General features: G+C 41.2%; 1 protein-coding gene across 1 annotated transcript in view; it reads left to right on the top strand.

The window, feature by feature from the left end:
- SLF1 (SMC5-SMC6 complex localization factor 1) overlaps positions 1–24,276 on the top strand; it is a 68,252-nt gene extending 43,976 nt beyond the window's left edge. Inside the window, exons 10-17 of the mRNA XM_060235687.1 lie at positions 458–620; positions 1,596–1,743; positions 12,234–12,379; positions 16,327–16,487; positions 17,009–17,142; positions 19,070–19,162; positions 19,802–19,984; positions 23,513–24,276. Of these exons, the coding sequence (XP_060091670.1) occupies positions 458–620; positions 1,596–1,743; positions 12,234–12,379; positions 16,327–16,487; positions 17,009–17,142; positions 19,070–19,162; positions 19,802–19,984; positions 23,513–24,015 (1,531 nt within the window). The 3' untranslated portion in view covers positions 24,016–24,276. The remainder of the gene's footprint in view (positions 1–457; positions 621–1,595; positions 1,744–12,233; positions 12,380–16,326; positions 16,488–17,008; positions 17,143–19,069; positions 19,163–19,801; positions 19,985–23,512) is intronic.
- Positions 24,277–24,612: the final 336 nt, after the last annotated feature.

Here is a 24,612-nt window from a genome sequence, read left to right as displayed (position 1 = left end):
TCATGCTGGAGCCTAAACGGTAGCTTCTTTTTCAGATAAATGGGAAGATGTCTAAATTGTTTTAAATGTCTGCTTTCACAAATTAGAGTAGATGTTTAATTTTTTAAATGTGTGTGATCGTTTTAACTTCACAGGCCTTGGCTTTTTTCAGTCTATAGCAAAAATTAAGGGGAAGCATTTTATGCATGTGATGTTCCTTTTTGTTGTACTGCTTCAAACAGAAACCACGCTGGAATAGGAAGAGGGTCGAGGCTTGTAATCTCATTCACTGTGTGCACATATTTATTATTTTTAAGTGCAAAAATATTGGGCTTTTAAAATAACATCACAAGGAAATGTTTAAAACTGACTGGCTAATTAAACTTTACACATTTTGTCAAATGCCATCTTGTGTGTTTATGTATGTTTATTTCTATTTGATTATAATGAATATATAAGAAATATTTTTCTTTTATAGTTTATATGAAGGGGTTAATCCACAACCCTTTGAAGTAATGCCACCAACAGTTCTTCTGAAAACCTTCTGGTTGGGAAATGAATCAGTGCTTTTCACCAAAGAGATACATAGTCTAGTGGACTGGGTCATACATTCCTATAAAATAACGTACAAGACAAATGATGTGAGTGACTTCTCTGTTAAAATTCTGCAGCTAAATATTTTCTAACAAAAAAGTTTGCTTTTGAACTGATGTAAACTTTTGCATATGTTGGGAGAGTATCGTGAGTTTAACTGTTGATATACAAAACTGACCATTGCGCATGTTCACCGCTGCTTATGGAGAACATGCACACAAAAATATCCATGAAGTGGTAATTGTAGACATCGCCTAGTCAATACACAATACTCTTTAACAGTCTTTGGGAAATGTGCATATCTTGACTGCTCTCTACTTTGTGCAGCCAATATATATAGTGTCCAAGACACATCAAAGAATGTGCATACTTCAGCATAATCTGATCATAATTTTGTACTTTATCTATGCAGTAATTATGGTATCCAAGTAACCACAGGGAATGTGTAGAAATACGCAACTTAATGATGGAATTTTGTACATTGTTCATTCATTATTCTTTGTCTGCAAGAGCCAGTTTGGTGTAGTGGTTAAAATGCATGGACTCTTATCTGGGAGAACCAGGTTTGATTCCCCACTCCTTCACATACACCTGCTGATGCGACCTTGGGTCAGCCACAAGTTCTCTCAAGGCTGTTCTGCTCAAGAGCAGTTCTGGGAGAGGTCTCTCAGCCCCACCTACCTCACAGGGTGTCTGTTGTGGGGAGGAGAAGGGAAAGGAGATTTGTAAGCTGCTCTGAGACTCCTTTCGTTAATCTCCTCCTCCTCTTCCTCCTTCTTCCCCCGCAGGGGAATTATGCACACTGGTAAGTGAACTATTTTTTTTAAAGAGGTTTTCGCAGCCCCCTCCCATGTGCTCTGCTCACAAAACTGGACAGAGACCATTCTTGAGTATGTTTCTGTAATGTGACATTGTATTGCATCAGCTCATTTATTTTTTGCTTCATCAGAGCTGTGAGGACTATAATGTATTAAAAAGAGATTTAATTTTGTAGATCTATTCAAAGTTCCCTTCTCTTCTAGATCTTCAAGCATGAGGTAGCTGAACTATTGAATGGAATTTTGGGATCTGTGGTGGAATATTGGATTATTTCTGGATTCATAATGGACAGAAATGTGCTACATTCAGTAGCCAATGATCTTGCAACTTACATTATCATTTCATGTGATGGTAAATTCTACTACATTTTGTCATACATGTGCAGAATTCATCCTAATAAGCTTTGTTTATGTATACCGGCTGGGAGCCTGTAGTAAAAATTTGGCTGCTGTTCAGATTCATATCTGAAACAGAGCCTTCCTCACCTCTTAGTCTCATACACCTCTGCTCTCTTCTGATCTTCTCTTTCACGTTTTCTTTCCAGTTTAGAACCCTCTTTGACATTTTCTTCTCCAGTTTCTTATGGGCAATTCTCTCTTCTAACCTTCTTAGGGACTTCTTTCTTCCATTAGTCTGCCACTTCTTGAGTGTAGTGATGTAATACCTTAGGCCATAGGTAATTTATATTAAATTATAATGTTGGAAAAAAGTGGTTTAAATTGCACTCTGGTAATACTCAGAGGTTTGGTTAACAGGGCTTTCTGATCTAGGCAAATGCTGAAGAACATTTTTCTGTAGTTCACTGTTCATCCTGTCTCGTGAGGATAATAACAAAATATAGTGGAAAAGTCATGTACATAATTTTCTGCATCCAAAAATCTGGAATTTTCTACCAGGAGGAAGGAGACAACTCTGGTCATGCTTAAAAGAGAACTTTTTGTGGATTTATTTATTTAGAAAATTTCTATGCTGCATCTCTGGAGGTTACTTGGAAAGTGAAACAAAAGTATGAATAATTTATTAAAAACTAAAACTTGTTATTCTGTCTGCATCTTAAGAACATCATAGGAGGAACCTCGGAAAACAAGATTACATTTATCTCTTATCTTTTGGTCTATAGTTGTTGGACAATTCTTGTTCACCGCTGCTTTTATTTTCCAGTAAAGATACTTCTTCATTTTGTATGAAAACAGTGTTTGAGTGTTAACCAGGATACAAAGAGAAGGTGCCTGTTTGTAATTGACCTGCTAAAACAAACTGGATTCTTAAGATTTATTCCTTCATCCAGGGAAAATAAGGAGTAGGTGGCTTGGGAAATGCCTCTGAATGGAAGTTTTGTAGTTAACAGAATATGTAATGCTGCTGATGATGACAAAGAGCTATTTTTTTTGTTTGGGAGTGGCAGAGTGAAGTCCTCATTAGTGGCACAGGACCTGGATCAACTAGCAGAGATCCATTACTCCTTGGTAGAATTGCCTGCACCTGAGGAAAGCGCCAGACCTCTTTCTTCTGTTTAATAGCGATGCAAGAGTTTTGTTATGTTTTTAATGGAAATGTGGGTTATATGCTGGAAAAAAATGTGGATAGCCTTAATGACATATATTTATGCAGAATTCGTATGGTTAAAATGTAGAATCTGTGTATGATCGTGTTGTCAGCCTACATTCTCCCTCAGAGACGGAGGACATCTTGGGTGTTTCCCACCATCCATTCAGGGAAGCATAAATTTCAAACTCTTCCTCTTCCTGTGGTGTGTGAACACCCCTTGCTCAGTTCTTTTCCTGCCTCGACAGGGAGAGCTGCCTTTAGAATAGGGTTCTGTCCCTTTGTCTCCCTCTAAGACCCTTGCAGTCCTTTCTACATCCCTTTCAGCAACAGATCATGCAGGGTTGCCACTTTCTGGAAAGTCAGGGAAATTGGTCTGAAGTCAGGGAAAGTCAGGGGAATTGTGATTAAAATATATTAAAGCAGTGGATTTTTGACCTGCTGCTGCAAGAGCATGATCTGTTCTTATGGCAACTGGAATACAAGTAGCAGGATACAAGTAAAACTTAATGATGCCCTTTCCCAGCGCAACCTTTTTCTCATCTCCACCCACAGCAACAAGCCTAATATGTTTGTTGAGCTCTGTCCCTGCATGATTTCCAAGGTCTGCCTATAGCATTTGCAAAGCAACGCTAGTTTAAACGTTTAGCAGTATACAAACTTTAAACATCTGTTTCATCCCTACCTGCTAGTACTGCATTTAACTTAAAGATAAGCATGTTTTTGGATCATGCTTGTGTATGGAATGGAGGGTTGCCTCCTGCTAAACCCAGCACAGAGTTGCAAATGAGTTTTGCCGCTGTTGGATTTCACAGACAACTAACACTTTCTACTCTGCACCATGCAAAGTAAATTTTGCAAATGTGATTGCCTGTTCCTGCTGGAGTTTACAGAATACCAGTTTTCTCACCCTCTTTCCTGACTTCTCCAATACATAAAGGTTGCAAATGAGGGTTGTCTGCTCTTCTAGATTGCAGAAACTCCACCCAGGGGTAGCACTGGGGTTCTTGTCGCCCCAGGCTACCTGCATGGCCCCATGGGAAGTCTGAGCCAGGCTGCGCGGCCCTGTTCGTTTGCCCAGCTGCTAGGCGAGGGAAAGAAGCTGTGGGGCTGCTGTGCCTCACTCTGAGGCTATCTCCCCTTGCAGGACAGGCAGTTTCAGAGCAACACCGCACCTGCTCCTTTGTTTGCCCAGCTGCCGGGCAGGGGAACGGGCAGAAAGATTGCTGTGCCTTGCTCTGAGGCTGCCTCCCTTTGCAGGGAAGGCAGCTTCAGTGTGAGGCTGCTCTTCTCTGAGCCCGGCTAGGAAGACGGACTTGGAGGAGAACACAAAGTGGCACGCAGTTCTGCAGCTCTCAGCTTCCGGGGTCTGCAGAGCGGTGGGAGAGGGTGGATGAAGGTGCCCTATAGGCAAGGTGGTGCCCAAGGCAGCCGCCTACCTCACCAACTCCCACCCTCCAGCCCTGACTCCACCTTCTTTCTTGCTGCTGATCTACTTATTACACTTTCTGAAATCAACATCTGGGTTCTATAAGAGTGGAACACATCAAGAGGTCCGTCAACACCAAGGCAAACTGGCTCAGCCAATAGAGTGTCCTCCCAGGGGAGTGGTCATTGAACAAGAAGCTGTTCCTCATAGCAGTGAAACACTTCAGACTCCCAGTGGTGGACCTCTTCGTGTCCCCTCAGAACCACCAGTTACCTCGGTTCTTCACCAGGTATTTCCATCAGCGGGCAGAAGCCACAGATGCTCTGACATGCAACTGGCCGCTAGGGCTAATGTATGCCTTTCCTCCCATTCTGATCATTCTGAAGCTCCTCAGGGTAATCCGCCAACAGAGATTCTGCTAATAGCACCATGGTGGCCTCGTCATCCATGGCTTCCCTCACTATGTCACATAGCAGCGTCTGACCCTCTCCATCTCCCGATATGAACAGATTCACTGTTACCAGGACCTTCTGGTACCCTCATCCAGAAGGGCTGCAGCTGACCATATGGAGGTTAAGCGGCAAGCACTCAGAGCGGGGCTACACCATTTTGTCTTCCAGAAAACCTTCTACCATCAGGATTTATAACACATCATGGAAGGAAAACCTTCTACCATCAGGATTTATAACACATCATGGAAGGCCTTCCATAGATGGTGTAGGCGGAAAAAAGTGGACCCGTTACAACCAATGTTCCCTCTAAGCTGCAGTCTTATGAGCAAAAACTCTACTTTATGAACTACTGGCATTAAAGTTGTGAGCTACTGCATAAATTATTGTGCTCTAGGGCCATTTTTACTGAGCTAAAACAAAAATATGTGAGCTGGAGGCTAAAAATCTGTGAGCTACCTCACTCTAACTCAGCTTAGATGGAACACTGGTTACAACCTCCTGTCTGTGCGATCCTCCAGGTCTTCCAGGATGGATTGGAAGCAGGTCTTAAGCCACCTGCACTCAGAAGGCAAATGGCAGCCCTTTCCTCTGTAGTCCAAGAAATGGAAGGAGTGAGCCTGTCCACTCATCCTCACATTCACAGGTTCCTTAGGGGAGGCACTCTGAGCTCTCCCCTCAGATACATAGATTCCCTACCTGGCATCTTAACCCAGTCTTGACAGCACTGACTTAACCACCCTTTGAACCCCTCAGGATGGTATCTCTGAAGTGGCTTCGCATGAAGGTCATATTTTTGGCAGCAGTGACTTCAGCAAGGAGAATATCTGAGCTCGGAGTGCTGTCCATCAAGAAAGAGCTCTATGTTCTTCATACTGACAAAGTGGTGCTCAACACAGATCCCACTTTTCAGCCTAAGATTTCTTCCAGGTTCCATAGAATTCAGGAGATTTCACTGCCTTCATTCTGTCTGATTCCCAAGCACCCCCAAAGAGCGGTCATGGCATATGCTAGACGTCCACCATACTCTGAAGTTTTACATCTCTAGAACTGAGTAGTTTTGCAAAACAGATGAGATGTTCATTAACATTACTGCTCCAAACCTTGGACTTTGTATGTGTAAGTAGGCAATCAGTTATGCCATCAGACAGCATATTGCAGAGGTGTATACAGCATTGAACCTTCAGGTGCCACGGGATTACTGCTCATTCAGTCCACAGCACTGCAACTAATGCGGCATTCAACAAAAATGCTTCTGTTGAGAAGGTTTGCAAAGCTGCTACCTGGTCTTCCATTTCCACCTTCGTACACCACGATGAATTGAACCTCTACACTTCAGCTGAAGCTGTATTTGGGAGATGAGTGCTGCAACACATAGTCCCTGAATAGGGCAATCATCCCACACTGTCTATACTGTTCTGGGAAAACCCAAGATGTCCTCTGCCTCTGAGGGAGAACGACCCTTGGCACTTACCGTGAGTGGTCCTTCTTCTCAGAGGAAAAGAAGACATCTTGCCCTCCCATCTATCGCCCTATATCTTAATCTTTTTCTTCGACTAACTGATGCCTTTTCTCTCTATTAGTTGTATATATGCATGTTCTCATCTTCTAATTAGGCTTTATTAGAGCCACTATTACTACTTTAATGTTGCTCTTATTAGCCGAATGTTAGACTCACTTGCGTGGGTTTTTTCCAGCACTTCTGTTTGTGGTTACCTTTTATTTCCTTAGAGTAGTGAGCACTGTTTCTTGGAGTCACCTGAACTGAGCAAGGGGTGTTCCCACACCACAGGAAGAGGAAGAGTTTGAAATTTCTGCCTCCCTGATTGGATAGTGGGAAACACCCAAGATGTCCTTCTTTCCTCTGAGAAGAACCCCTCACAGTAAGTGCCAAGGGTCATTTTCTCTCCTAAATCGGCTTTATCCTATTGTTGTTTTCTGCTGACAGAAATGCTTTTCCACTAATGGATGAGTGTAGGGGGAGTACGTTTTACAGATTCTCAGCTGTAGATTCCCACTTTGCCCTCCATTTTCTTCATTAGAGTCTTCTGACACCTCCCATGAGCAAAATTTCAGTGGACTGTATGTTGGGCGGGGGGAGGAAAACAGTTCCACAAGCTTTTAACTGCTCACAAATAATTGTATGCAAGGTATACACTTGTTTATTGTTTAATATTCTAACTTCCCTGAATTTGAATTTTCAGAACTGTGTGAACATGGCTTGTTTTGAATACAAAATTTTCCTGATGATGTGATCACTTCACTACAGAAAATTTGAGGACTAGTATCAAAGAACTTGTTCCTCTTAGTCCATTTTATGTAATATTTTTAACTTGACAGGTTTAGTAATTCTGATGATTTCGAAATGGCAATAAAGGGATTGGCAGGGGCCTGGGACTCTTATACGTTCGGGACTGCCTATCCTGGCATGATCCTCTCCATCTTCTCCAATCTTCATCTTGGAATTTATTGAGGGTCCCTGTTCCTTGTGTTAACAAGGGCAAGGGCCTTCTCATTAGTAGCCCTTATCCTGTGGAACCAGCTGCCTGAAGAAGTGCATGCCTTGCAGGACCTCCTCAGGTTCTGCAGGGCATACAAGGCTGCTCTTTTTCAGGTGGCCTTTGAGTGATTGTGAGCCACCAGGCAGCTGGCATACTTCAACAGTGTCTTCACTGTCCACACATACCTACCCTGCGTGATAATGGACATATATTTTAACCTTTTTATATTTTAAAGATTATTCGTTTTATCTTTGTATTGAACATAAGAACATAAGAGAAGCCATGTTGGATCAGGCCAACGGCCCATCAAGTCCAACACTCTGTGTCACACAGTGGCAAAAAATTTTATATACACACATACACTGTGGCTAATAGCCACTGATGGACCTGTGCTCCATATTTTTATCTAAACCCTTCTTGAAGATGGCTATACTTGTGGCCGCCACCACCTCCTGTGGCAGTGAATTCCACATGTTAATCACCCTTTGGGTGAAGAAGTACTTCCTTTTATCCGTTTTAACCTGTCTGCTCAGCAATTTCATCGAATGCCCACGAGTTCTTGTATTGTGAGAAAGGGAGAAAAGTACTTCTTTCTCTACTTTCTCCATCCCATGCATTATCTTGTAAACCTCTTATGTCACCCCGCAATCGACATTTCTCCAAGCTAAAGAGTCCCAAGCGTTTCAACCTTTCTTCATAGGGAAAGTGCTCCAGCCCTTTAATCATTCTAGTTGCCCTTCTCTGGACTTTCTCCAATGCTATAATATCCTTTTTGAGGTGCGGCAACCAGAACTGCACACAGTACTCCAAATGAGACCGCACCATCGATTTATACAGGGGCATTATGATACTGGCTGATTTGTTTTCAATTCCCTTCCTAATAATTCCCAGCATGGCGTTGGCCTTTTTTATTGCAAACGCACTCTGTCTTGACATTTTCAGTGAGATCTACCACGACCCCAAGATCTCTCTCTTGGTCAGTCTCTGCCAGTTCACACCCCATCAACTTGTATTTGTAGCTGGGATTCTTGGCCCCAATGTGCATTACTTTGCACTTGGCCACATTGAACCGCATCTGCCACGTTGATGCCCACTCACCCAGCCTCAACAGATCCCTTTGGAGTTCCTCACAATCCTCTCTGGTTCTCACCACCCTGAACAATTTAGTGTCATCCGCAAACTTGGCCACTTCACTGCTCACTCCCAACTCTAAATCATTTATGAACAAGTTAAAGAGCATGGGACCCAGTACCGAGCCCTGCGGCACCCCACTGCTTACTGTCCTCCACTGCAAAGACTGCCCATTTATACTCACTCTCTGCTTCCTATTACTCAGCCAGTTTTTGATCCACAAGAGGACCTGTCCTTTAACTCCATGACTCTCAAGCTTTCTAAGGAGCCTTTGATGAGGAACTTTATCAAAAGCTTTCTGGAAGTCAAGGTAAACAACATCTATTGGGTCTCCTTTGTCCACATGTTTGTTCACCCCCTCAAAGAAATGTAACAGGTTAGTGAGGCAAGATCTTCCCTTGCAGAACCCATGCTGAGTCTTCCTCAATAACCCGTGTTCATCAATGTGCCTACTCATTCTGTCCTTGATAATGGTTTCTTCCAACTTTCCCGGTATTGAAGTCAGACTGACTGGCCTGTAATTTCCCGGATCTCCTCTGGAACCTTTTTTAAAGATGGGGGTGACATTTGCTACCTTCCAGTCCTCAGGAACGGAGGCAGATTTCAATGAAAGATTACAGATTTTTGTTAGAAGATCCACAAGTTCAACTTTGAGTTCTTTCAGAAGTCTCGGATGTATGCCATCCGGACCCGGTGACTTATTAGTTTTTAATTTGTCTATCAGTTGTAGGACCTCCTCTTTTGTCACCTCAATCTGACTCAGGTCTTTCAATACCCCTTCCAAAATTAGTGGTTCTGGGGCGGGCAAAAAGTTCTCATCTTCCACAGTGAAGACGGAGGCAAAAAATTCATTTAGCTTCTCAGCCATTTCCCTATCCTCCTTCAGTAATCCTTTTACCCCATGGTCATCCAAGGGCCCCACTGCCTCCCTGGCTGGTTTCCTACTTCTAATATATTTGAAGAAAGTTTTATTGTTGGTCTTTATGTTTTTTGCAATATGCTCCTCATAGTCCCTTTTTGCCTGCCTGATCACAGTCTTGCATTTGATTTGCCACAGTCTGTGTTCCCTTTTACTAATCTCACTTGGACTGGTTTTCCACCGCTTAAAGGAGTCCTTCTTACCTTTTACAGCTTCCCTTACTTTGTCTGTTAACCACGCAGGCCTTTTCTTATGCCTGTTTGTTCCTTTCCTAACTTGTGGTATGTATTTTATCTGAGCTTCTAGGATTATAGTTTTAAATAGCATCCAAGCTTCCCCAAAGGTTTTGACCGTATGTATCTTTCCTTTCAGTTTTCTCCTCACATGCCTCCTCATCTCAGTGTATTTACCCCTTTTAAAGTTAAACGTGGTTGTGGCGGTCTTTTTGGACAACTCCCTATTTATACAAACGGTGAAATCAATAACATTATGGTCACTGCTCCCAAGCGGCGCAATCACTTTTACATCTCTCACCAAGTCTTGGGCATTACTTAGGACCAAATCCAGGATCGCCCCACCCCTGGTAGGTTCTGAGACCATCTGCTCCATAGCACAGTCATTGAGAGCATCAGGAAACTCAATCTCTTTCTCTCGACCAGAACACATATTGACCCAATCAATCTGCGGGTAGTTAAAATCACCTATTACGACACAGTTTTTACATTTAACCACTATCTTTAAGCCTTCCATCATATTATAATCATCCTCTCTCTTTTGATTTGGTGGGCGATAACAAACTCCCATAGTTAAATTTCTTTTTGGGCCCTCTATCTCAACCCAAAGCATTTCTAAAAGTGAATCTAATTCTCTGATCTCAGTCTTACTGGACCGTATATCCTCTCTGACATACAGAGCCACCCCACCTCCAACCCTTCCCTCCCTATCCTTCCGATATAGCTTATATCCAGGAATCACTGTGTCCCACTGATTCTCCTCATTCCACCAAGTTTCTGAAATTCCCACAATGTCTATGTTTTCTCCCAACACTAAACATTCCAATTCACCAATTTTACTTTGAACACTTCTAGCATTTGTATACAAACATCTATAATTTCCCAGGCGAGCTAGGCCCACCACCTTCCTCCTGCCGCCTCGAGACTCTGGCAGACAGTCCATATTATTTGTCACCTTCACAGTGGACAACTCTGGTCCGTTACCCGGTAGAAAAATAGCAGCTAACCCTTCATCTCTTTGAGACGAATCCTCCCGAACCAGAGACATTTCATCTCCTGTCGGCTTTCCCCCAAGATTTAGTTTAAAAACTGCTCTGCCACCTTTTTGATTTTAAGCGCCAGCAGCCTGGTTCCATCCGGGGACAAGTGAAGTCCGTCTCTTTTTTACAGCTCCCGCTTGTTCCAGAAAGCATCCCAGTGCCTAACAAACTTAAACCCTTCCTCCTTACACCATCGTCTCATCCACACATTGAGACTTCTAATTTGTGCCTGTCTCTCCTGCCCTGCACGTGGAACAGGTAGCACTTCTGAGAAGGCTACCTTGGAGGTCCTGGCCTTAAGTCTCCCACCTAGCAGCCTAAATTTTTCCTCCAGGACCTCACGACTGCATTTCCCCACATCGTTGGTGCCAACATGCACCACGACCACAGGCTCCTCCCCAGCACTGTCTATCAGTCTATCTACTACACGCGTAATGTCTGCTACCTTCGCACCAGGCAGGCAAGTCACCATACGGTCAGTACGCGGTTTCGCCACCCAGCTGTCTACTTGCCTAAGGATCGAATCACCAACTACCAAGACCCCCCCTCTCCCCCTGCTCAGGGATGGTTCCTTGGCGCGAAAGGATACCCGCTCACCAACCGAAGAAGAGGTCCCTTCTAAGGGCGCATTCCCTTTGTCCTCAGCCCGGTGCCCTGTTCCCTCTCGATCCTCATGCTCTCTTGCAGCAACGGGGCTGCCACGTTCAGAGCGGGGCTCATCTAATACGCCCCCGAGAGTCTTCCCCAAGTGCCTAACTGACTGCCTCTGCTTCTCCAGGGCAGTCACCTCGGCCTCAAGGGTACGAACTCGTTCCCTGAGGACCAGGAGCTCCTTGCATCGAGCACACACCCAAGACTTCTGTCCTTTGGGCAGATAGTCATACATGTGACACTCAGTGCAAAACACTGGAAAGCCCCCAACCCCCTGCTGGCATTCTATCTTCATTTTATATATATATATATATATATATATATATATATAGTCCTCTTTAAATGCTGTTTGTTTAAGTGGCTCCCCTTCTGGAGGGTCAACTTACCTTACCTCAACTTACCTTATTGGGAACTTACCTTATTTGGAGAACAAGAAAATCAGGGATCTGGGTTCCTGGTCCTTAGAGAGCCTCTAGGCGAAGAGCCACAGGCCAAGAGTCCTTTAGCTCTCGCCCTTCGGCTCGCGCCTTTGGCAGGGCGCAGCTTAAAATGCAAAGAGGTGGTGCAGAGGCACTCCTCAGCAATCAGCAGCAATCACTCTCAATCTCTTTCACCCTTAGGCCAGTCAACCAAACAAAGAGCAGTCAACCAAACAAAGAGCAGTTCCCCAGCTATCACACCTTAGAATTTTAGGCAGCCCCACAAACCTTAGAATGAAGTCCTTCAAAACTCAGAAATTCTCAGCAATTTCTCCAGCTGTCTCAGCTATCAGAGCTGCTCTGCTCCTCTCAGACCTCTGTGAGATGTGCTCAGCCTTTGGCAAGGCGCAGCTTGTATTTATTGGTGTATTTTAAATGCAGGATATAAATTTGTTAGATAAATATTAACAAGTTAGTTTTTTCCCTGTGGATGTGCTTTTTAAAAAACTTTCTCCTATCTTCAGATTTTTCAACAATGGAATTAAAAATGTTCATTTCTTCCATTCCGTCTCTGTGGCTTCAAATGTTCGTTGCAGAAGCAGTCTTTAAAAATATATCTTTCCAGAGCAACATTACTGTTTCTACTGAACTTCTGTCTCTCAGGAAAATAGTAAGTATCGCTTGTGCTTCTGCTACTAACCTAAACTGTAAGAATGTTTTGTGACTAAACAAAAAAGTGAAACAGTGTCCTAGAGAGGAATAATTATCAAGAGAGGAGTAATTTCCTGAAGGCTAAGGATCAGATTGTGCATTTACACTGTAGGCATTCTATCACTCTTGTCCCCAGTGTATTTAACTGAATTAAAATGAGTTTACAGTGCTATGTGTTTTACATGGTGATTATTTAGCAGGTAAATAACTGATAATAACAGTGAGGAGGGGGGACTCTGAATTCTTTCAAGAACACATTGTTAGTTCCCCCCACCCCATACTTCTAACTTGAATGAATCTGTGCTTACAGTCTAGGATACACTTTATTCTTTCATTTTCTCTCAGTGAGTCAAACATAGGTGTGTTCTTTTTGTTTCCACTGGGTACTTTCACTTCCATTTAATACCCTTATACTGAGTATACTAGAGTTCTAGGACTTCACCACAACCAGTGGGCATGCATAGATGTTAGAGCAGTGTACTGGAGACGAGGAACTGTAATTTCTGGGAGATTTGAGCAGAAGCCTCATATTACTAACCAAGTAGCTAGGTATCTCCTCGCTGTCATGAGGCTCCAGAAATTGTATGACAGACTCCTGCTACTTACATTTACTGTGAAGCAGATTTTCCTGCCAGAAATGCACAAAAACTGTTCCCTGCTCTGACTGAGCAGTCCCCAGTAACGTGTGTTAATAAAAGATTTTAAAATTTATGTGTGTCCCACCCCTTTTGTCAGATAAGTTATTTGTCTATCGCCTAGCTCAGATATTTGCTATGGGATATGCAGGAGCCCTCTCATTAATTCTTTATTGAAAATGGCACTTGAGATGTTGTAAAGTTCAATCTGAAATAACAGTTTTATTTAACAGGAATGGTTGGGTTAGGGATAGGCAGGAGATGAGAAAGCTGAGATAAATTTTGCTGTATTTATAGGTTATAATATTTTTAATAAGACTACATTGTTGATGCTTATTTTCATAAATGCTCAGTTCTTAACAGTGAGCGTTTTCTTTGTCTTAGTGATTTCTTTGCAGCAAAAATCTACATAAAGATTTATTTAACTAACATAGTTTCCTGAAGGTTAGTACTTTCTTCCTGTACTTATCTCCCTCCTCATGAGATTATAATACTCCCTTTCACTCTGGAGGTGTCTGAGACCATTTTCTTTTACACACATACCAGGGATCCTTTCAGAGTTGAACCTACTGAATTACTGAGAAGGAAATAGTCTCCATTTTCTAGAAACAATATTCATTTTCTGTTTGGCTAGACTGTTTCAACCTACTGACCAATCTCTTCTGCTGAACCTGACCCTCATTTTCTGGTTGTTCCTAGAAATCCATACTCATCTCCACTTACCTTGGAAGTCTAGACTTCTTAATTCTTTTGCCCCAACTTTGTCATCTTTTTTTCCTGTGTACTATGCGTCATACTTCCTATTCTGTGAGTTCCTCTACTTTTCTCCTTGTGTTCAGTTTCCCTACTTTTCCTCTTGTTCTGCCCAACACCAAGTAGTGCTTCCTGGCCCTCAGTCTTGCGTTATAAACCAACCATTCACTTTATTTTGTCAACATTTAGTTTTATTTACAATAGCACTGTTGTTCAGCAGCATGCTGCTCCCTCCCCCTATTCAAGCTTCTGCTGGCACTCCAGAGTGTAAAACCTGAGCTTGATATATTCTACAATTAATAGGAGTGCCAAGTGGTTTCCATTTCTTTCCCTCCCCAAAGGACTCTAGACTGTCTGAAATGAGGGAAGAATAAAATATTCCCTGCAGAAGCCATTTATGATATCCTACTGAAAATGTGGCGCAGAGTGGTAAAGCTGCAGTACTGTAGTCTGAACTCCCTGCTCATGACCTGAGTTCAATCCCAGCGGAAGCTGGGTTCAGGTAGCTGGTTCAGGGTTGACTTAGCCTTCCATCCTTCCGAGGTCAGTAAAATGAGTACCCAGCTTGCTGTGGGGAAAGACGACTGGGGAAGGCAATGGCAACCCATCCTGTAAAAAAGTGAAAACGTTATAAAGCGACATCACCCCAGAATCAGAAACGACTGGTGCTTGCGCAGGGGACTACCTTTATCTTTTTTACTGAAAACTCAGCCCTTTTGCTCCTCACAGCAATGATTCTTAAGCAGGTAGAGTGGGAACCTTTATGTTCCTTTCTCATAGCTTAACATGTGATCAGTTCATCTGTTGAGAACAGGAATAGGGAATCTGGACACTCTCCTGGCACTGTACAAAATCTTTGTTGCTAATCAAATTTCTCCTGGGGGGAAAAAAAGTTGGTTGATGTTTGCCTCCACCACCACCACCCCTCCCCAGTCTTTATGTGAGGAGGAATTGAAGTACTGGATATTTTGTTTCTATCTTGCTTAAAACAGGAGCTGCTATGGAAAAATGGGGAATGCCAGGAGGAGGCTTAGTTCTGTTTGAGAGGATTCAGCAGAATGAAACTAAGGTTTGGTTCACACATAGCGTGAAACTATAGTTTGTTTTAATGATGGCTCATTTGTGAAACCAAGATTCAGCTTTCAGTTGATCACTAAAGTCCCAGCTTGTGTCTGCAAATACTGGTTTTATAGCTTTTGCTCGGTACACAAAATTATAGCTAAGACTTGTGTGGTTAACCAGCTTTAAACCATAGTTTCACATCCTGATCTGAGAGACCATAACTAACCATAATGGAGTGACCCACATTCAGACAGTTGTGCTTAACCATAGGTTGCCTTAGATTAGGGGTGTCAAACATGTGGCCCATGTTTGGCTCTTGTCTGCTTCCTTCTGCCTCTCGCTTGCTTCCTTCTGCATCTCAACTTGCTTTACAAGGCTTGCTCAGTTGCACAGGAGCTACAGAGCAAAACCTTGATTTTCTTCCTTGGCTGATGCTCCTCCCCCTCCTGGTCCCCTGGGGAAGGATGGAAAGAGCCAGAGCTTTCTTTGCCCAGTTCCCATGGGAGAAATACAAAGACCTTTAAGACCAACTAATGCTAATGGTTTAAGCATGTTTTAAGTTAAAAAAAAATACCTATGCTTGTGTCCTTTAAAAATTTTCTCTGCTACCTAATCTTAAATAAGTACACACATGGCCCAACCCAACAAGGTCTCATTTATGTCAGATCCGGCCCTCACAACAAATGAGTTCGACACCCTGCCTTAAATAATGGTTTCATGTGATATCTGAACTTAGCCTAAACTTTCTTTACTCTAAAAGGGTAAAGGTGGTCCCCTGTGCAATCACCAAGTCATAAGACCCATGGGGTGATGTCACATCACAACATTTTCTTAGCAGACTTTTTACGGGGTGGTTTGCCATTGCCTTTCCCTGACTGGGAAGAGTTCTTTAGCATATCTGTCCTTTAACAATTTTAGCACAGTAACCATTTCTGGATGTATGTGGCTATTGTCTGACTGACTGTAATACTGCTTTGATACTTAAGAGGTATATACATTTTCTATGCCTTCTTATCCCCTCTGACTATTCTTCTGTCAGTCAAAAGGAAATATTTCTTTGCACAGTGTATAGTTAATTTGTGGAACTCGCTGCCACAGGATGGCTACTAATAATGATGGATATCTATTCCCTCTAGTACCAGAGGTAGCATGCCTCTTTAAATCAGTTGCTGAGGAGCACAGACAGGATAATGCTGTTGCAAATTTCTTGTTTGTGGCTTCCTAGAGACAGGTGGTTGGCCACTGTGTGAACATAATGCTAGACTATGGGCCTTTGGTCTGATCCAGCATGGTTCTTCTTATGTTCTGTTGCTCTTCTGAGGCCTGGATATGGTCATCAACTACATAGTTAAGACACAAGATAAATCTGCAGAAACTTGGTAGCAGTTCTAGTTACCAGACATGTGCTGATGTTGTATTTAAGCATAGCATGATTCCAGTGTTGTTCTTGCATCAGGTTTGTTCCTATCTACCTGCTTTACAAGTAGGGATGCGTGAGACAGGGAGGATGCAGAGAGCAAAGAAAATAGGGCAGTGGCCTTGCCCTGAGTCTCAGAGGGCATTACTGATGCTAAATGGTGATAAGCAGAACCAAGCCGAAGCGCTGCCTGATGTACCGTAAGTAATACCTATAACATCACCAGTTTTATTCTGCTGTGGGGGACAGCTTCTGACCTGACACATTTCTTGAACTTTATGTGACCTGTGTTGTTGTCTGCAAATTACTGTGGCTGGCAGAAAGCTCTGTTTTAATCCTATAACACATCTGGATAGGGGTTTTTTTTAACCTCCTTTTTCTCTCTCACTATATATGTATGTAGGCTGCACATACTTTTCCACTATTAATGTAAATTGCTTCCCAAGAGAAATGAATCTATTCAAAGAATTACTTTAAAAAAACAGTTTAAACCCTGTATATTGAATGATTGCTGAGTTTATTACAAGTATATACCATAGTGAAGGTTTCAGAACTACACAGAAGACCTGAATGTCAAAATCTCTCCAACTCTGAAAGCATATTAATGTACCTGTTTGCATGGTATAGTAGCAAATATGTTAACAAAACTGCTGTCATCTTTAAAATGTAAATTAAGCGTAATGTGTTCATGTACTTATGTCGTTGCCTTCTTCCATTTTAGCATGCAAGCCAGTGTTAACTGTCTTCGTGTTCCAAATAAAGCAAGACACCGAACCAAAATTGAGATGTCACATGACAAAGAGAATTGTCATTTTCCAGCTAAACAAAAAAATGTTTTAAAAGTTAATTTGAAAGGTATGGTAACATTTACAGTAAACATGTGAATCATTTTGTGTACTTTTATCTTTGGCCCTTGGTGAAAGCAAAATTGTATCTTGTAATTGTATAGATCAAGCATTACTTCCTTGTGTCCAATGCTATTATCTGGTGTGATCTTTTCGAAAGAAGAGCTATAATCTTATGTGATAGGAGAAGCAGATTTTTTTTTCCCTTTGGGACCCTTCCTACCCCAGCTTGTAAATGCAGGGATGCATCTCCTATGAGCACATTCCAGCCTTGTCTGCCTTTACTTTGTTAATCCACCTCAACTTCTGATTTGAAAGTCTAATTCAGTCCATCTCTTTTAGTCCTAGAAGTTTTGTGAACAAAGACTGAAGTGTATACTGCGTTGCATAGGCTTATTAAGCATATGGACTGTTTTCTTCTAGGCACTGAGCCCAGAATATGAAATGCATTTGGCTTTTAGTCTTAACTATGCTGGAATCTAAACAGTAAAGATTTAAGAGTATTTTAGTAATTCAATCAGGCTCTATTTCAAGTATACACGTAATAAATTGTCCTTATTCATGCCTATGCCTGATCTGTATCTCCTTGAACTGCTTTATATCTCTAATTTAGATTCATGTTATAGCAGTTGTTACAATACTCACGGGTAGTCATGGGTGAATTGAGGTAAAATGGGCATCATGCTAAGAGTTATATTCTAAACAGTATCAAGGGGAGGGCTCAGATTCAGTGGGAGCTCACAGGAGCACAGCTCCTGAACCTTTCTGACAGTTCCTCCTCCTCCTTCTGAAAGTTCCACCTCCTTGTCCATTGAATAGTATTGCAGCCGCATAACAATCCATGGATGAGCTCCACCACCTATTTTTCTACAAAATGACCCCTGACCCAGTGCAAGAACTCTCAATTTGTGTATGATTTACCAGTAATTTTCTTCCCACCCTACGTTAAACTATCATATTTTCAAAGAATGTGATGTTGAAGTTAGTTTCGTTGTCCATTCACTGATATGCAATATAGCACAAGCAGAAAACTGACTTAGGGGTGAGGAAATGTTCAGTTACTTGCACAATTTTGAATGAAGGCCTGTCTAGTTTCTTACCTATGCCAATTCTACATATAAGTCACAAATATACACCAGTTTAGCCCCAGCATGCAAAAGGTTGGGTGGGAAAGGCTAAAATATTTGTTATCATTCATCCTGGTTTGCATTTTTTATAAGTGCTTGATGTTTTTATAGACAGTTGTCAATTAATTGGGCTAATTCCTGTAAACTACCATTCAGTTGGGGGGGAATTGCCCTTTTCCTAGCTTTAAATGGGACTGTGTTCCCTGTTCTTAAGACTGCTTCATTCTTTTTAAATCGCTCCCTCTCCTTTCCATCCCCTCTTCTCTCCCCCCATACTGTAGGCAAGCCAGACAGCCTATTGAGAAACAGCAAACCATCTGTTAACGGATTTGAAGTTCTGAATTATACTTGAGTGTGTAGAGGCACTCGTGCTTAACCAGAAACATTCATTTGAATTAAGCTGCAAATGCTGTGTAAAAAGAACCATACACTTAATGTAGGTTCATGAATAAATTTAAGGGAGGGCAACTGCACTCTAAACTTTTATTGCTTCAAAACCAAGCATTTTTGGTGTTCTGTGATCATTCGGTGCTTTTATAATGTGACTGAAGCTTTACAGTTGGAGGGGGGATAATTCCTGTGTTAACCCTTTAGCAGTGGAGCTTCGTTGCTGGATCTCTGATGGAACAGAAGCTTTGAGAGCTCTTTGAATTTTCTTTAAAAGGTGTTTAAACAGGACAAAAGAAAATCTCATTCATTACTGAATGCTCTGGCATGTAGTCAAAGCTCCTAGTTTTCATGGACTTTTCATTATTTTCTTCAGTTGCCATTTTGCCTAGTTTGGTATAATCTATTAATTTTATATGATAGGAGAGACAGCCCTGCATATTGCTTCCAGAAGGAACAATGTGAAGAGATTGATTCATCTTCTCTCTCTACCAGAAATAGATATTAACGTTAAAGGTAAGTAATTTTTATTTTCTCTGCTGAACCAACACATTAAGCCTCCCAAAAAAGTGTGATGTGTTCCAGAGTTCCTTTCATTGCTTTAAGTCACAAATCCCATAAGAAGAAAACATGAAAAGATTTTTATGGGTAACTTGTAACTAAAGCTTATCGAACCAGTCATTCACTGCACTTAATTGTGTGTGAGAGTTTTCTATTAACACAGAGTGGGGGTTTAAAAATTACTCATTTGTGACCTTCTTAGAATAGATATGGGAACAAAAGAATCATGAATCGTCCTCAGTTTTACATTCAGGAATAGAATTTCATATAGCAGTTTGATGGACTTCTGTATCACTATGAAATTTTGAATACAGGTTCCTGATTCTTTTTCTTTATTCCCAGAAGAACAATATTCTGTTCATTGAAAGAAAGCAGGATCTTCAGAATGGAATGATGCAGATTTTCCCACCCCTCCCAGCATATTTCTTTGCTAATTTCATTTTTAAAATATAATACAAAATTGAACTCATTTCCAGTATTTTTCACAGTTCTGCGTAGAAAGTGTTTAAGGAATATGAATTATAGCAATATAAGCATCCTGTTACTAATTTTCTGGTTTGGGATTTGGGAAACTTCCCTTGATTTATAATTCAGACTATGCTGGCTGGACGCCTTTGCATGAAGCCTGTAACCATGGTAGCACAGTGTGTGTCCGTGAAATTTTGCAACATTGTCCAGAGGTAGACCTGCTCAGTGAAGTGAATGGGATGACTCCCTTGCATGATGCACTGGTGAACGGACATGTAGAAATTGCCAAGCTACTGCTTCAGTATGGGGGTGAGTACACGTGTTAAATCAGCTTAGAAAATTTTTGAGTCCATAAAAACTGTCGAGTATTAAAAGTAAGAGACTGTTTTAGATGTCATTTTGAAAGCTTGAGGTTTCATAAATATTGATGTGTATCTTTTTATGTATTTTATATTTATTCATCTTCTCAGTTGAGTAAGCCATGACTTCAGTTGCTTTTTCACATTTGCTGAATTTTAGGGTTTCTTCTGAAATGTTTGGTTGTGAAAATGTTTGTTAGCCACTTAAAGTCTGTTGTAAAAATGCAGTGCAGACTGACAATATTTTTAGCTAATTGCTTCATGCTGTTTGTATTTATATGCAATTTGGCTTATATTTTTGGAAACACAAACATTTTACTGATAAAATCTGGCTCTAGAAAAGCTAGTTCAATAATGGAAGGGAAGATGGGTTAGAAATAGCTGGTTTCCTTTTTTAAAAAATCCTTAAATGTTCCCTTGAGGGTAAATATCATCACTTACCAAATAGGCACTAATCTTTGAAAATTTGTATGTGCTCTGGTTTATTACATACAGATATATATTTGTATGTCATACAATATTCTTACTTCTGCAGTATGCATATTTTAATTACGCATTTTTTCCTTTTTCTAGATTTTCAATTCTGTGCATAATGTATACAGCCATTTTTTTAAAAAAAAAAAAATCCTGTATCTAGGCAGGTGGTTGGTTGGTTTTGTTTTTAAAACTCAGCTTGCTCAAATGCATACATTGTTCTGGATTTGTTTGCTCCACAAGACTTCTGTGCATCTGCAGTCTTCTCCTGCCCCCTAAAGGCTACACTCTTTGTCTCTGACTGACAGCATTTCACAATCAATACATTCCTTGCTCTTCTCTCTCTGTGTATGTTGTGCTGAGCCTTAATACTGTTTCCCAGGTGTTCTATTTATCTACTGCACCATGCAACTGACATGCCAAGCCAATACCTGGCCTCTCTTCAATCGGTCTAAGTGATGTAAGAGCCAATATTACAGAGAGCCCAAGTCCTCAATAGAAAGTGGCATTCCACTGACAGATGTGCATTTTTCCTGGGTGTCGGTGAAGAATGGCTAGTGGATGATCCCCTTGTCCTAGGGGAGAAGATCTACTTGCACTTTCATTCATCAAGGTCGTCTGGCAATTGTACAGGCGGCGTGCACAGACTTATCTTTGCTGTCACATGCCACGCATTGGCCTGTCAAGCACTTTGATGGCATCATGACATGAGCTATATTACACATTCAGTGTAGAATTACTCATTTTTGTAACCATATTTGAAAATATTTTAGTACTTTCTCTCTCTTGTGCCATATACTATCCCTTTAAAAATAGGTGTTATAAAGCACATCAAAATTGGAGGGATGACGTTTTTCTCATCTGAATGCTGTTAGCTACAAAGGCACACAGCACCATATATTATAAATATTTATTTTCTTGTTGATCTTAAAATTTATCTCTTCTAAAAATGGGCTGATAATTTCGGGGTAACTTTTTATTTATCTATTTATATGTTCTATTTCTCACCCACCTTTTTCTGCACATCACTTTTATCACTTTGAAATAACAATTTTTTCTCTGTACATGAAAACATTTCACTTAAGGAAATTTACATTGTACATTCATCTTTAATGCTCATATGGCTAAAGGAATTAATGCATTGCTGTGATATGATTCTGTAATGCAGCAGCACCTGATTTGTTGGATTTTTGCTTAATGTGTGTTCACACTGATCTATAGTTCAATTAGAATGATTAAAGGGTTGGAACACTTTTCCTATGAAGAAAGATTAAAACGCTCGGAGCTCTTTAGCTTGGAGAAATGTCGACTAAGGGGTGACATGATAGAGGTTTACAGGATTATGTATAGGATAGAGAAGAAAGAGAAAGAAGTACTTTTTTCCCTTTCTCACAATAGGAGAACTTGTGGGCACTAAATGAAATTGCTGAGCAGTCAGGGTTGAACAGATAAAAGGAAGTATTTCTTCACCCAAAAGGTGATTAACACATGGAATTCACTGCCACAGGAGGCAGTGGCGGCTACAATCATGCAAGAGGGAATTGGATAAATATATGGAGCAGAGGTCCATCCGTGGCTATTAGCCACAGCCTATTGTTGGAACTCTCTGTCTGGGACAAGTGATGCTCTGTATTCTTGGTGCTTGGGGGGGCCGCAGTGGGAGGGCTTCTAGTGTCCTGGCCCCACTGATGAACCTCCTTCTGGCACCTGGTTTTTTGGGCCACTGTGTGACACAGAGCATTGGATTGGATGAGCCATTGGCCTGATCCAACATGGCTTCTCTTATGTTCCATGAGGTTGTATCCACGCTGCTGCACAGGACAATCTCTGCTGTGGATTGTTGGTGTTGGTCACCTGTCAGGGGGAAAGAGAGACTTGGTTCAGTCTTTCCCTCCTAAAAGACAAGCAATTAGCACTTCATGCATAGCTGAAGGGTCTAGATATTGGGTTGTTTTTTTTTCAACAATTCACAAAACCTCTAGATGTACACAAATTCCTTAATTAGTCAGACCCATAAAGGATACATCCATGGGTGGCTCATACCAGTAATACTAATATTGGGAGCGACCACTTGGAGGGAGGTGTTGGCTTTGACATCAACTTCTGGGTCTTCCAGGAGTATTAACCTTACCACTGCATGAAATAGTATGGTAAACTAATTTACCTGTTGGTCTGATCCACCTGGGCTGCTCTAATATTCAAAATATAAGAGCTAGGTTTAAATGTACCTTGTTATGATAACGGAAATGTTAATAACTGGGGAACTAGTAGGATACCACATTCCTCTATTCATGCCCTTGTTTGGGGGAGGGAGGGGGCAGACAGGGGAAGTGACTTTTGTTATCTCCAGTGACAAGTCTACTTGAATTAAGTGTGCCTGAAAGGTTGCTTTCTCTTCTCATGAAAAATATCCAGTGTTGATTAAATATCGCAGCATTATCTCTTTCATCAAAATAAATATTTCATACTTTGATGGGTATTGTCAGAGAAAGGAAGTTAACTTAAACATGATATACTTAAAGGAAAAAGTTTAATCATCTTTAAAAAAAAAAAGACAATAAGATTGACAATAGCTTTTCCCCCAGACCATCCCATTCTGCCAAAACGCAAGTCATCAGATAATGGGATTGTTTGGGCCAAGAAGAAAGGTTTTGCCATGCCTTATGCAGCCCTTTCAATTACTGAAATTGGCAGCTGGTTTTCTGAGCACAAGTGCAGTTAAGTGGTAGGATTTTTTAGACTGCTGTTAGAGAGATCCGTGTCCAAATCCCCGTTCAGCCATGATATCACTGGGTGACTTTGCTGCTCTCTGAGCCTCGCCTTCTTAAAGGGTGTTTGTGAAAGTAAAACAAGGAAAGGGACAATCATGTTTGTGGCTCTGAGCTCCTTGGAGGAAGGGTGGGATGAAAATGGGTGTGTTCTCTTTTTATAAAGTTGTAAACAGACACTTGCACAGGTAACAAAACCTATCCATGTTTTTCTCCCCCTTGTTCATGTCCTGCAGGGCCAGTATTGCTGCAGCAGATAGATTCTGAAGGGAAATTCCCACTGGATTACCTAGAGTGTGTGATGGCAAAGCAAGATCTTTTGCATAGTGTTAGACCAGAAGAGACAGTAGAGGACTTTCATGCACAAGTAAAACGCAATTTGTGTAATCAACAGATAGAATTTTGGGCAATCTTGTTTTGTAAAATGTTGTTGAACTTTTGTTCTGTATATAACTTATTTATGCCTTTTTCTTTGACATTAAAAAAATTAACCACAAATCCATTGCTGGAGACAGCTGGTTGCAAGTTTAATAGTAACTTTTATTCCCACTGGTTCATAGACCTTTATTTTAGAGAGCTAGAAACCTTTCAGAATCTCCATGTCTATCTTCAGAAAACCATTGAGGAACTTAAACAATGTTCAGGGGAACAGAAGGAAGCCTTTGCAGCAACACTTCAACAAATCACAATGCCAGTTCAGCTGTCCAGCCTTGATTTGGCAAACAAACTTTCAAAATAGCCGCAGTTCCCTCAGTCTAATTGCCTAGGCCCTAGAATGTCATCTGGCTTTAACATCTAGTATTTATAGATGGTATCTTAAAACTCTGAACTCCAGCAAGTTGTCTTATACCAACTCATTGTAGCTTCTTCCTACAGCTTGCCTCCAGGTTTGGTTCAACTACCAGCAATTTTCTGTTTAGGCTAGGGTCATTTTAAGACTATTTTTGTTTTATTGCAATGTAAATATTAAAGTGAAATAAATGAAACATGATATGCAAAACCTTTGTGCTGTGTAACTTCTTCCCCCCAGTCTCATTGCCAAGATCCTTGCACAACATTAATTTGCATACATTTATGGCAGCACGTCATGCAAATCTCTTTAATTGATTTGTGAAACACAAATGTGTTTTTAAAACAAGATGATGCATTCATTGTCTGTCATCTGATGGAGGGAACTTTGATTCTGGAAAGCTCAAGAATCTTGTTGGCCTCTAAGGTGCTACTGGACTCAAATCTAGCTCTTAGACTAAAAATAGTAAGAGAAATTTACTAAAACTTTAGTCTATTAAAAATACTGATTTAGTATAAATACTGTCTGTTTTTCTGTAATATGTAC

Source organism: Heteronotia binoei, chromosome 4 (genome assembly GCF_032191835.1).
Source record: "Heteronotia binoei isolate CCM8104 ecotype False Entrance Well chromosome 4, APGP_CSIRO_Hbin_v1, whole genome shotgun sequence".
Taxonomy (NCBI): Eukaryota; Metazoa; Chordata; class Lepidosauria; order Squamata; family Gekkonidae; genus Heteronotia; species Heteronotia binoei.
The sequence above is the reverse complement of the archived record's forward strand: the minus strand, read 5'-3'. Positions and strand labels throughout refer to the sequence as shown.